Source organism: Blennius ocellaris, assembly GCF_963422515.1.
Source record: "Blennius ocellaris genome assembly, chromosome: 8".
Classification (NCBI taxonomy): domain Eukaryota; kingdom Metazoa; phylum Chordata; class Actinopteri; order Blenniiformes; family Blenniidae; genus Blennius; species Blennius ocellaris.
In genome coordinates this window covers 29602031-29615789 of record NC_137657.1, presented here as the reverse complement: position 1 = coordinate 29615789, position 13759 = coordinate 29602031, and the positions used below count along the sequence as shown (strand labels likewise).

Here is a 13759-nt window from a genome sequence, read left to right as displayed (position 1 = left end):
CCCTGAGCAGAAACCAAGCAGCACTCCGGCTCCCAGAGCGGAGCTCAACCTAAACAGAGCCTGGTGGGGGCCGACTGTCATGTACCCAAGGTAACGTCAGGACCAAACAGCACGGCCCACAGCTTTCTGGGGGGTGGGCAGGCCACTGGGCACGGGGAGCCTCTCTACAGTGTAGACCAGTCTGGTCCCCACAGCCACATCTTCTCAACTGGTCACCCCTCCTCATCCGCTCCGCTGCAGCGGGCCAGCCTCTGGGCGGCCGCAGCCACGACGCTGCACAAGATGCTTGTAGCAGCTCATGGGGTCATTCATGTTGAGGCAGAGTACAGCGAGGTCAGTCATCTTTCAAATGGCTTTACTACTTGCATCTCATAAATAAAGCAAACAACATCCGTGAAGGGACTAGCAGCTATGTGGAGGAATGTTAGCGAGCATGCAGCGGGACATAGATCAAAGCGTGCATCCAGCCATGAAAGGTTAAACTACCAATGTGGAATCTTGGAATAAACTTCAGGGTCACTTCACACAAATCGTTGGCTCACTTCTCTCTGGTTAAACCAAGGTTTGCTAACTTTGTATTTTGTTCTCATCCCACTATTAAACTTTATAGAGGTCATTTTTTAACAAAGACATAAGAATCAATCTGTTTGTTTTAAATCCACCAAATCTTGTCTTTCAACCTCTTCTGTTGATCTTCTTCCCTGATCGATGTTACATTTCTTCACAAAATGACGTGTCTTTTTTGTTCTTTTTTGGGTTTTTTTGCCTGAAAGCAAGCAGTGAATTAGTTCTGATATGTTCTTGTCACAGACATCCCTGATATTAACCAACGTAAACTGTCACGAACCAAAACTGAGCTGCTGCGATTCACTTAAAGTGAGAATGACTCTGGGTGTGTCACTGTTATTTTAATACTGTGAAAACAGTTCCATGAATACTCAGGTGTAAAGTGATGGAGCTGCTAATGCTAATGCTAATGCTAATGCCTCCCCACCCGTCTGTACTTTTAATGACATGTTGGAATTAGAAACAAACCCAGAAATGTGCTTCATACAGACATTGGAATGTCGGAGCCAGACACTCAGGTAAAGCGATCAGCTCTTATAGAAGGTCAAATCATATTGATTTTCACGGCATCCTTTAAAACCTAACCTTTATAAAATGCTCTTGTTTTCTTTCTGCTATTGCGACGGATACAGGGAAAAGTCATCTCTTCTCCATTGCATTGTGTTGAGGTTAGCGACTGAATGAAAACCTGGACATTAGGAACTCAGACCGTCTGCGTCTCGTCTCATTTGTGTCAAATGACCCTTTTTCCTTTAGTGTCTCCTCTTTGTGCTGTTTTGATGCAAGGCATACAGACCCTACGTCTACCATGCTGTCCACACCCTCAACACTTCACTACCTGCTTTCCTATGTTGCATCGTCTGGGAAGGAATGCTAGTTAGAAATGCAACGTATTTCACACAGAGTGACACAGGAATTTGTGTGTGTGTGTGTGTGTGTGTGTGTGTGTGTGTGTGTGTAGAAAACCCAAATTCCAAAAGATCCCTCATATTACAGCTGATGATATTTTACAGAACAAACCAGAGATGAACAGAAAAACCTCATAGTTTGAAGCCAGAATAAAATTAGTTAAAGCAGAACGTTAAATTGAAATGTTTAAATACTGAACAGCCCTGCGATGGTTTTACTACAACACAGAAGTGGGAATGATGAGCTTACATTTACCAATGATTAACATTTAACATATTAATAGTTTACTGAACTATTTCATTTCTTCTTTTTTTCCCAGACATGCACAAAATCAAATGTCAAAGTGAACACTAATCACAAGGTATTTCACCAGCAGAACAATATGTTTAGGTTGCATGTCCAAAAAGGAGTGTGAAGAAGTATATCCCACATCTAATTCAGGACATGATTATTTATATTAAACTGATGAGAGTGGACACAACCTGATCAACTGACTACGACTGTGTGTTAAATAGTTTATATTTGTAATTATCTCTACATTCTGAGCAAAACCCAGTAACTGAAGCTGGAAATGAAGACATCTATGTGCAGGACTCGTTCCTGTGGCACTCTGTTGTGACATTGACAAAGACAAAAACCAAACAATTATTCAAAGAGTTAAATTCCATTTCCTGTTCAACGTTCAGTGTTTTGCTTTCAGTCTGAAGACGCCGACGAGTTGAGAAGATATGGCGTCGGTGTGGCAGGACCAATCAAAACCAGACAAGCTGCTGACTTCACATTCTCACCTGAACCACCTGCCTCACGTCACTCAGGGTGGGGGGGGGGGGGGGGGGGGGGGGGGGACTCACCTGATGCAGCAGCTTTCCGGGGGGGAGGCATGCATTCTTTCATTCGTTCGTCACATCCCTCCAGTCCCACTCAGCACACCCCGCTGGATTAGCCTTGAAGCGTCTAGCTACATGCACAGAGGCCCCCCCATGCACAATCATGGGCCTGGTTCAAAAGAGCAAAGGTGGACCCCCCAGCAAAGAGTGGGACCTCTGCTAGCAGATATAAAGGAGGGGCAGGCAGAGGCGTCTACCTTGCTGCATGAGAGCTCCAACTCCGAACCAGAAACTATTTAGCAGGGTGAAATTGTTTTCCACTACATCCGAGTCGGGGTTGCACGGGTGGGGGTTATACCACTCGTAGGGACTAAACCTGCGACAGGTAACAGAGAACACACACACACAGGTTTACTGCAGATGCACGAGATACCCAGAGAGGTTTCCTACCTGGGGAGACAAGGAGACAAAACCAGAGTTAGTTAGTCGTCACAAATCAATCAGTGCAAGTCTGCCTCTCTGCCCATCCCCTGGATTAGTATGTTGCTAATTGGATGAGGACATTAGGAGTTTAGTACATGAATTGTGACAGCGTTGATTAGGATTTTGGTGCTCCAAATGCCATTATTCAAGCTAAAGCTGAAACCAAAATGCCTGCTCATCTGGATTTCTCTTGTGTATTTTTCCCACATTATTAGCGCGCAGTGGTCGGGGGAGGGGGCAGGAATTAGCACCACTCATAATCCAAAAGTGGCTCCTCGTGTGGGCGTGCTCATATCAAAAGCAATTCCCTCAGTAATTTAATCGATGGCTTCTGAAAATAACTCCATTGTCAGCCGAGAAAAGAACTAATAATCCTTATAATCTTGGAGGAGCATTAATATTCAGCAGATCAAACGGTTCATTCCCATCATGCCCACGCCAGCCTCTCGCTCAGCGCACTCCTCAAGCAGAGAGATTTCTCATTTATTCATGTTAAATAAAAGTGACATTACATTAGTAAAGGTTGATTGGTCTACAATTAAGCATCCTGACCTGATTTGGTTTGTGGCAGAGCAGCGGCGGGGACCGGGGGCCCCCATCTTGACTCAAGCTGTTTAACAGACACCAGGGTTTGACTAATCAAATTGAAATGCATAATGTAGACTTGTCCCAGTGCAGCTTTTTCTTTTTTTTTTTTCCTTTCTCACAGTGAGCTGGAAGTCAAAAAATAATAACCTGCAGTGGAGGTACGGTCTGCACGGAGGGAAGCGGGGCTGGAAGTGATAGGACGATGCGTGTCGAGCTTTTAATCCACTGTCCTCTGGGCGGAATGGAGTAGTGCCGGGTGAGTACTGTAATACCACACTTTATATGAAGATGTATGGCGATATCGATGAAATGACAGCATCATAACTGCACCTTGTCATTGACTAATGGGCTTTGCCATTATAATGTGGTTAGCGGTGGCGTGCCTTTCCCCCCTACAACACTCGGGAGGATATTGCAGAGTGTAGCTGAAGGACCTCTGAGCGTCGCCCTGATTTGTGCTTTCAGAGAATCCTTGGCCTTAAATCAATCTGTCCGCTCACTCAATTCCACTCCAGATCTGCTTGCTTGTCAATTTGCCATGCCAGATTGAGTTGGGTTGAACTGTGACCTTGCAGTAGTGAGCGTGCGTGTGACCACCCCTCCCCCTCCCCCGCTCCGTGGCTCTCCAAGTGAATCTGGCCGGTCCGATCACGCCACGAAAAGCCAATTACCGCGCGCCATGAACATGGATGAGCCCAGTTGTCACCGTGCGGCGGCGTTGTGGGCGTGGCTGTGCGGACGGCCGGCGAACGCTAAACCGCCGCAGCTTACAGGAGACGACGCCGCTTAACCCGCCTCGCCGCGCGGCGCCACCGCGCCCGCTCGCTGCCTTTTTGATCCAATTACACTGCCCTTACATTATCTCAGGTCATCTGTGCTGGAGAGGGAGGGAGTTTGAGCAAGGTCAGTGCAGAGATAAGCAACAACAGAGAACGGGGAGGAATTCACCAGCGGCACAGAAACAATGTGAGGCTTTTATCTGCGTCTGGAGGGCAGGGTCATCCCGCACAAAACTCCAGGGATGATCGTGGCGATAACGCCAATGTCAGGGGAGAGAAATCCCCGGCGTTCTGTCACTGCCTGCATGAGGCCCGCCGCCGTCACAGCAGAGCCGCGGATCACCACTCAAACAAAGAGTGTGAAAGTTCCTATTTAATGAAAGATGACACAACTGGTTCATGTTGAATTTTCCTATACGTAGATAGAACATTAGGGCCGTTTCAAACTCTCCACATACTGTGTATGGCTGCACATTTCTCCATCGTTCTTCTATGGCTATTATGACTTTTTTTTTTAATAGTTGTTAGTTTGGGACATAGAAACATTCTCTGCAGTGGAGCACACCTGACTGCTTTGTGACAGATTGGATTAGAGGTATTCGATGGCTTTTGTCTGCTCTGTTGGTGAAGTATCATGAGGTGACGAATCATTGACCTCTCCTTGTGATGATCACTGATCATGAGAGAGAAGGGTGAGTATAGGAGGTAGAACCTCGCGGGACGTTGCAGCCTGTGGCCACAGACCATCGCAGGGTTTAGGATTCAATCCCCCACGTCAAGGTATCAGACATCAAACGACTCACAATAGAAGTGCAGTGCCTTGTACAGCAGGTGTGTGAGTGTGTGAGGAATGGGTGAGCGCTATAAAACAACTTATACCCAGTGCAATGTTGCAGACAATAGGAATTTGAGGTCAGCGACTGTCGTTTCTGATCCATGACAGAACACATGGAATAGATGAATGCATCTATCCAACCATGCGTGTACTGTATGTCCTACAGTCAGGTGTGATTAGTGGCCCATTTATACTTCTACACAAAGGCGAGTGCACTGTGGACCAGCTAACATTGGTTCCACATGCAGGAATAGATTAGATTCAGTTATTGAAGAGCTGTGAGCTCAGCCAGTGGATTCAGAGAAGTTCTGCCGTCACGCTTTGTAAAGCTGACATTTCTTTTGTTTGCTTCCAAACACCTTCACTGAATTCCACACAGGTTGTAGAATAACTCTTGTTTTGTTTCCTCCAGCAGGACAACCATCTGGCCACAGTGTGTGTTGCCGTTCTCACATTCTACTTGATATCTGTAGACTTTGCCTTTAATATGAGCACCGAGGACAGAGTGACACAGAGGAAAGTCTGCGCACCACAATGTAGTGTCATTTTGGAATAAAATCTTGTTGAATAAATTGTGTTTTGAGAAAGATGAGGCGTTTTGTGATCGAGAGCTTCCTGTTGCTCACAAACTCTCCAAAGCAGAGGAAACTTTTCTTCTGTTTTTACCAAAAAGTGTGACGACGGTGAAGCTGCTGTGTGAGTTTTGCTGTATGCATGTGTTCACCTGCACCGAAAGCAGCCGCAGCCGCAGCAGCAGCGGTGCTGCGGCTGCATTAAAGCCTCCAGCGGCGCTGCTGTCAGTGCAGCAGGTGGAGCAATCAGGCGCCAACGCTGCTGCCGTGTGAACGTCGGTGCTGCGCTGCAGTATCAGCCGAGCTCACTCTCATACAAACGGCCAGTCACACAGTAACGGCACAAACACAAGCACACATTGAGCAAATGTGTAATGCGTACACACACGTAGTAAACACTGACGGGCTGGGTTTTCTAGACTCTTGCTAATGTTTGGTCTCACAAACTGCTGAAATGTCTTAAAACAAGCCGGTGAAGAGGAGGTGAGGAAGATCCATCTGCTTGACATGAAGGGCAGACCATTTCTATCTATTATGTGGAAAACAAGACCATTTCTATCTATTATGTGGAAAACAAGACGATTTCTATCTATTATATGGAAAACAAGACCCACAAATGTTCAATTTGTGTTGTTTTATGCAGAAAATATCAAGCTAATACATGCAGCATTCTTAGTCTCACCAGGGTTAAGCAGCAGTGCGGCTAAAATAACGCTAGTACAACTAAAACTAATGCTAAATAAAGGCAGCAAGCACTAAAAGCTGTAATAAATATTCTCCAGCTCCACAAGGCTGCACAGACAACAACGAATGAAACAGACTGAAACGATAAAAAAACAAGTTTTTTTTCATCAAAAACAAGTTTTTTTTTGTAACTCATTTATAAATGTATGAACGAGGGTTGTTGCTTTCTGGTCAGAGCATGAAAAGAGGATAAAAGAAGATTTCGTGGTTGTTAGTGTAATGGAGAGGATTAAGTTTTTACAATAAGATTTTTGGGAAAAACCACAAGCGAACCACGAGACAATATTTTTAAACGAGCAACTTGTTATTGCTGCGCAGGCTTGGCTTTGGTTTAGTGGTTTAGTGGTTTAGTGGAAGCCTGGGTGGAGATGACGCCTCGTGTCCCGACGTTCACAGGTTCAAACCCCAATGCTTAGAAATCTAAAAGCCCTGCGGTCCCAGTCTGAGGGTTCAAGGTGAAACGTGAGGAAAAGTGACTATAACTAACACTAATAACCTGCGTCAGTTCAGAAACACACGAACAAAGAAACTGGAAGGTTCAGTGGGGAAATGATTTGTGTTGGTTGGAACTAAACTATCCATCAAAATAAAATCATACTAGTTTGTATTTAATGTTCGATACTGAATAAAAGCAACGTGGGTCATTATTCCCTGTGACTGAGTCACGGTGGATTATCACGCGGAGCTACAATCGTGTGTTTTTGTGTCGTAAAAGGATGAGATGGATCCTCCACATCTTCTGTTCACAACTCGATTACTGTGATTTCATGAAAGCTGGTGAGACCGTGGGACTGAACGCCACAGCGGAACACATGCACCGGCGTGTCTGGGAGGGAAGAGGGGTTCCAGTGGGGAGGGGGGAATTTATCCAACTTACCCAAACTGTGTGCTACTGAGTGCAGAACGGTGCATATTCTGAGCCAACTTAGATGACAGTTGTTGCTTTTTGAAATTCTCTTGTGTGATCATATCGCCAGTAACATCGGAAGAAAAACACATTGCGTTAACGGTAAAACCGTCGGGTCTCCCCAAGAGTTTTAGCGTTAACGTGAACTTCTCTTTCTCGTTCTGCTTCACCGTGCTTCAAACCAGCGGCCGAACGTAAAGCTGCTCGGACTCGGTCCTCGGTCCGGCTGCTTCTCAAGGCAGCTCCAGCTCCGCTCTGCAGCGCCACTCACTTTCCTGAATTAAGATTTATTTTGAGTTAGCAGTCGCAGTCAGTCGAAAGTTTCTTCAAACCAGAATAGCCCACAAGGGGGCGCACCCCGACACGGGAGATCTACATTTTGCTCCCGTGTCAAGCTCCATAGATCAGAGTTCTTCACCCTCTGGTGTTTCCTCCAGATCGTCAGCTGAGCCGGGGGAAATTATCACATTTTATTCTAAAAATCATTTGCTCTCACAGCGACAGTGTGTTGCAGAGTAATCCTGTATAAATACTCTTCACCACTAGAGGGCAGCACAGAACTTTGCCGGTGAAATGTAAAGTGACAGACGTCAGTGTGGTTCATCTCCACCTCCTGCTACCATCTTGTATCAAAGTACTGTGTCAGTGACAGTGATGGAGAAGTTTTTGAAAACCAGGATCTCAGCTCTTCATCCATCAGGTCCAGGTTTCACACTGAGGGAGGCACTATTAAAAAAAGGATTTACTGGATTCCTGTTGATAAAACTTTGATGAGAAAGACTTTATATTGTTAATAGAGGCTGCAGAGTTTAACATTCTAACATTTTCAGGTGGAGGTGTGCCTCCAGATGTTTCCAAACAAAAAAGTGAGCCTCGGCTCAAAAAGGTTGAAAAACACTGGTATAGAGGAGGCTGGTATTTAATAACCCCACTGCTGGTCAAATTAGCGGCCAGCCGCTAACAGGACGAGTGTGAACTTTCCACCCCATGTGGTTTATAACTGCTTTTCATTTTAAATCTCTGGGCTGCGCTGCCCTGCAGAGTGAATGTTTGAAAATGGATCCACAGTCGTCTTTTTAAAAAAATAATTGTAATATTTCGTGTGAGCAAAGGACTGCTATGGTAGAGCAATGATTGACAGTCCCTTCGTCCAAACAACCACCCAACATCCATACCAGTTCAAATCTCACAGGTAATGTCGCACAAGAAAGTTGCAGGATGAAAAAAAGCTTTTTCAGAACCTCTTGTCTTTTTCTTTTTTTGCATCATTCATTCATCCATCCATTCGTTCTTCCTCTGGTGAGCTCCCAGCCAACTATCTGATTCCCAAATAAGAAAATAAAAAGTCAAACATTCTCTGAAAACTAAAAACAAGCACAGTGTGTTTGACCTCCGTACGTCCTGCTCAGGTTTGGTTCTTTGAACACATGCGATGCTTTTTCAAAATTCCTGTGGCAGAAGAGCAATGAGGGGACAGAAATGTCCGGCCGTACCAGAGCCACTTATATGGAAACGCTGCTGCAGTGTTATAACAGTGTAATAACTTTACCGGTGTTTTTTTTTTCAGGAGAACAATACAGAAGCAGTTTGGACGCTGGACAGTGTTTGAAGCAGCTCAGAGGCAGAAAACAGGGAGAATAATGATTGTAATTGGAGCCAGTGGAAGATAAAACCAGCAGGAAAAGTCAGACACAGTTTGAAGCAAGGTGAAGGAAGAAAGAGGGAAGAAAAGACGGCAGGAGCTCTGAGACACTGGAGACAGTGAGGGGAAGGCGGGGGGGCAGCCGTCCACACACACACACACACACACACACGCACACGCACACGCACACACACACACACACACACACACACGCACACACACACACACACACGCACACACACACACACACACGCACACACACACAAACCCAAAACGGCTGATCGGTCTGCAACATCTCCATCTTGTGTTTTCATGAAACTTGATAAAAGTGACCAGATGCGTGTGTGTGTGTGTGTGTGTGTGTGTGTGTGTGTGTGTGTGTGTGTGTGTGTGTGTGTGTGTGTGTGTGACCCCTTGTGGTGCGAGTTCACGATGAGTCTGAGCTTCAGCACATGAGCATTGATTAGCGGCTGCACTGTCAGTGAGTCGGGGGCTTTGACTGTACGAGGGGGAGCTGTAATCACGGAGATGAGGCCGTTTGTTAGTCGGATGGGCGAGGCTGAGTGATGGCAGTGTGTGTGTGTGTGTGTGTGTGTGTGTGTGTGTGTGTGTGTGTGTGTGTGTGTGTGTGTGAGCTGTGATCGCTGAGGAGCGACATGTTACCTGGCTATGACAAACAGCACACAACTGACACCCAAGTAAGCCAGCAGAATATACATCCAGATATCGGGCGAGAGGGGGTTGAGGAAGGAGAAGACCCCAGGGTTGGTCCCGTTGGGCTTGCGGTACAGTATACTTATACCCAGCGTCATGAAGGGCTTGGAGAAGTCGATAACCTTCTCCCGCACGTATGTGATGGCGAGAGGAGCCACTGCCAGATCAGCTCTCTGTCAACAGCAAACATAAAAGAGAAGAGCGAGAGGCCGTAAGTTACAGGCACAGGAAGCATTTAGAGGCAATCGAATTAAGAGAACAGGGTCTTTACACACTACAGTCTGTCCCAGGGCACTTAGCGAGACGTTTAATGTACTCCTGCTCTTTCTCTACCCACGGCCATGCAATTCACCTTCTTCCTCTCCCAACTTAAATCAAAGCGTATAATTCCCTGCTTCCTGCTTCCTGTTGTTGTCAGGCCCGGGACAGCGCAGGAATAAACATGTGCAGAAACAACAATATCAAGGAAAAGCTTTTTTTTGTTTGTTTTTTTCATTTATACACATAAACTCAGTTTCCCACTGTTTATGACCACATACATATATTTCTAGCTTGCTGTGTACTCTATTATGATGGTCTCTTGGTAACACATTTACAATATGAGTACATGCTGATACAATGAGATATTTTCAGGAACATGATGTGTCTCCAGCGTTATAGCAGAGGATGGTTGAAGCCAGTCTAAGTGACGAGGAAACTCAGGAAATATCAATCAGACACAACGAGCAGAAGACGTCACGTTGCAGTGGACATTTCCAGGGACGCACCGCCAGATGTGTCCTGATGTGTCTCAGTAATGTTTCCGTTCATCATCACAGGAAACACAGGAAGCGTCTCTGAACGGCTGCAGGTCACCGCTGATCCTTCACTGTGAGTCCCAGAATCCTCCTTTCTCCTCCTCCTTTGGGTTTCTCCTTCCTTCATCTTCCACCATCTTCTGAAGCCTGGTCCACCAGAGTCCAGCCTCCCGAGACCCCGGTCCACCAGAGTCCAGCCTCCCGAGACCCCGGTCCACCAGAGTCCAGCCTCCCGAGACCCCGGTCCACCAGAGTCCAGCCTCCCGAGACCCCGGTCCACCAGAGTCCAGCCTCCCGAGGCCCCGGTCCACAGGAGTCCAGCCTCCCGAGACCCCGGTCCACCAGAGTCCAGCCTCCCGAGACCCCGGTCCACCAGAGTCCAGCCTCCCGAGGCCCCGGTCCACAGGAGTCCAGCCTCCCGAGACCCCGGTCCACCAGAGTCCAGCCTCCCGAGACCCCGGTCCACCAGAGTCCAGCCTCCCGAGGCCCCGGTCCACAGGAGTCCAGCCTCCCGAGACCCCGGTCCACCAGAGTCCAGCCTCCCGAGACCCCGGTCCACCAGAGTCCAGCCTCCCGAGGCCCCGGTCCACAGGAGTCCAGCCTCCCGAGACCCCGGTCCACCAGAGTCTCACTAAGAAGCAGGGAAACCAACGACCAGTGTCTTCCCTCGCTGGACGACTGAGTCCTTCAGCCACGACGACGCCAGCCTCTCGGTCACAACAGCCAATCACAGGACTGATCAAGAGCAGGAGGAGGAAGACGAGTGTGTGTGAGATGAGGAAGACTTGACCCCTCATGGGCGCCGCGTCTAATGAGGTCAGGAATCGACGAGCGGCGCCGCTGCAGCCAAGGATGTTTTTCTGCCCCTGCAGTTTATCCTAACTGGGACTTTGTTGGGTGTAATGATGTACACTGTGAGCAGACTGTGTGTGTGTGTGTGTGTGTGTGTGTGTGTGTGTGTGTTTTTAATAAGCTCTGTGGGGGAAAACAACTCACGACAGAACCTCTGCTCTCCTCGCATCACTGTACTCTCAAATTGCGTCGGTTGTTCCTTCCCCTGTTTCCTCTCTTCCCTCGTCGGAGCTGCATCCTTATGTAATCCTCCTCATTACGTCTCATTCTTGGACATTTCCGATGGAGAGTTTTGACCGATAATTGAGCAAAGCAGGTTTGGGGAAGCCGTGAAAGCGCCTCGGCGCAGACGACCGTACAGAGGGGAAGAGAGCGAGTCAGAGCAAGCAGCCACTCTTGATATGAACTCGGCTGCTTTCACATAATAATTCTCATTACGCATTTTGGAAATGAGTTGAAAAGCTCCAGCTTTACTGTGGTAACCGACATCCTTGTTTCTAATGCACTTTCTCCATCGAGCCTGGTTGGATACGTTTCCAGGGTTGACAGTGTGAACACTGCAGTGGAAGCTGCACCGCGCTTTGTTTGAACTTCAGTCTTCTTTATGAAAACTCAAGACTGAGTTATGGAAACAGTTCTCCTGCACATGCATGAGAACATGAACGGTGACAACGGTGGTGGCCTCCAGACTCCCAGGTCACATTCTACAGGAACTTGGTACTTTTATTTTGACAGCCACCATCACAACAATCCAACTGAGGGGTCTGTCCACTAGAACGTCTGTGTTCTCCGTGTTCATGTTCAGGGCCTGTTGTTCTCCGTTTCCACGTCTGTGTGAAGTTTCATTACAAAAACTTTGATTTTCCCTTGAATCATTGTGTCGTGAGTTTCAGAAAGCGAAGACGTCCTCCGGTCCCCGACTGCAGCCAAAGGTCGGACCTCACCTTTAACAGTCACCTGCTTCACGCCACACGACTCGTGAATTCACAGCTCAGCTTGAAACTCAACAACCCTTGTACAAGTCGTGTGTGGAGAAAAGATAGAATTAAAATATTCTGGCATGGAGACTGAAGACCACTTTATACTGAGTGCTCTGCTAATGCAGGAGTGTGCTGCAGTCCCACAGAGTAGCAGCACATAGAAGAGCCGCTCACAGCTGCAAACCATTTACAGGGACTAAATTAAAAAGAGAGCAAGAGGCTGACGGAAAGCAACACTCAATATCTTTCTGCTGGTTAAAGTGCCCCTGCAATAATCCCACAGATGCATTCAACTGGGCGCCGGCGCTGTGGGAGAAGCTCGGCCACATCTTGTCCACCAGGAACGCTGTTATTATGTTGTCTGTTCACAAACAACAAGCTAAACAGTGGGTAGGAGTTACAGCTTTCACGTTTTGACCATTTGTCTCAGCCTGTTTGAGCCGCGATTCACAGCGATGAAATGACCGGGCCTCAGAAAGTTATCACTAAAAAATAGTACTAATATTTACCAGTCAAAAGTGCCATAATTCCCGTTAAATGTAAAGTAAAAAGAGTCTCTTTGCTGTGGTGCAAATGCAGCGTATACATCGTATATTAAATGACTCCAATCTCAACATAAAGTCAATTTTAATGAAACCTTCTGGTGGAAATCCAGTGAAACGTCTCCTGAAGCTGTTGCATTGTGGGAGTTTTCCCGGCCTGACAGGCCTGAGGCTGATTGATAACAAGCAGGAGACCTCCGCTCAGCCCCGGCGTGTTGCGTCACAGAAAGAAAATCAATGTTTTCAATTTGTACTATTTGCTGGTGGTTTGGCCGGATTGTGGTCCGCCGGCCTCACGTCTGAAACCCCTGATGGAAACACTGAAACACAACAGTCTTCATCATAAACCTGCTGTTTTATCATGTTGGACCACAACCTGACACTAAAACGTGCATTTCTATAGATTCCAGCATTAATAGTTACTACTGTTGACTTTGTAAATGTATATATCATCACCAATTTGTCAGATTTATATATGAATGAGACTTTATTGGACTTTCATCATAAATATTTGATGTTTTCTGCATTAAAAAAAAAAAAAATCAAATATGTTCAAAATGTGGAATTGCTGGTTATTTTCTGTAAAGGTGCAGAGAAAGGACTGTTGTGTTTGGTGCCATAGGAACGGAATTGAATTGAATTAAATGAGGATTTGTACTGTAGACAGTCAGTCACATGACAAAGCAGCTGCCATTCACTTCAGTGTCTCTGTGCTGTGCTACATGCTAACCTGCCGCCACTGAAAGGCTGTCAATAAACAAGACTGTACACTGAATATCCACTCGTCCTCGTCTCACGGCTGAGTGAAGCCGGTTTCCTCCGCCGTGGCTCTGCACATGTGCAGAAGCGTCTCCAGCCAGGTCACACTGACGGTGAGAATAAAAGTGGTTTTCTGTAAGACGTGCATGTTGGGAGCAGGTCAGCGACGCCTTTTATACTCTGGGAACATCAAAGAAGCCCTTTAATGTTTTACAGACAAGTGTTCCTCCTGCGCCTGACATGAAGAGTTGATCAGCCAGAA

The 13759-nt window shown here is 46.8% G+C and overlaps 1 protein-coding gene across 1 annotated transcript in view; it reads right to left on the bottom strand.

The window, feature by feature from the left end:
• Positions 1 to 13759, bottom strand: part of LOC308133904 (glutamate receptor ionotropic, kainate 2) — a gene marked incomplete at its 5' end in the record, with an annotated part of 304935 nt that overhangs the window by 66816 nt on the left and 224360 nt on the right. The window contains 2 exons of the mRNA XM_080501449.1: positions 2561 to 2679; positions 9517 to 9740. Coding sequence (XP_080357575.1) covers positions 2561 to 2679; positions 9517 to 9740 — 343 coding nt within the window. The remainder of the gene's footprint in view (positions 1 to 2560; positions 2680 to 9516; positions 9741 to 13759) is intronic.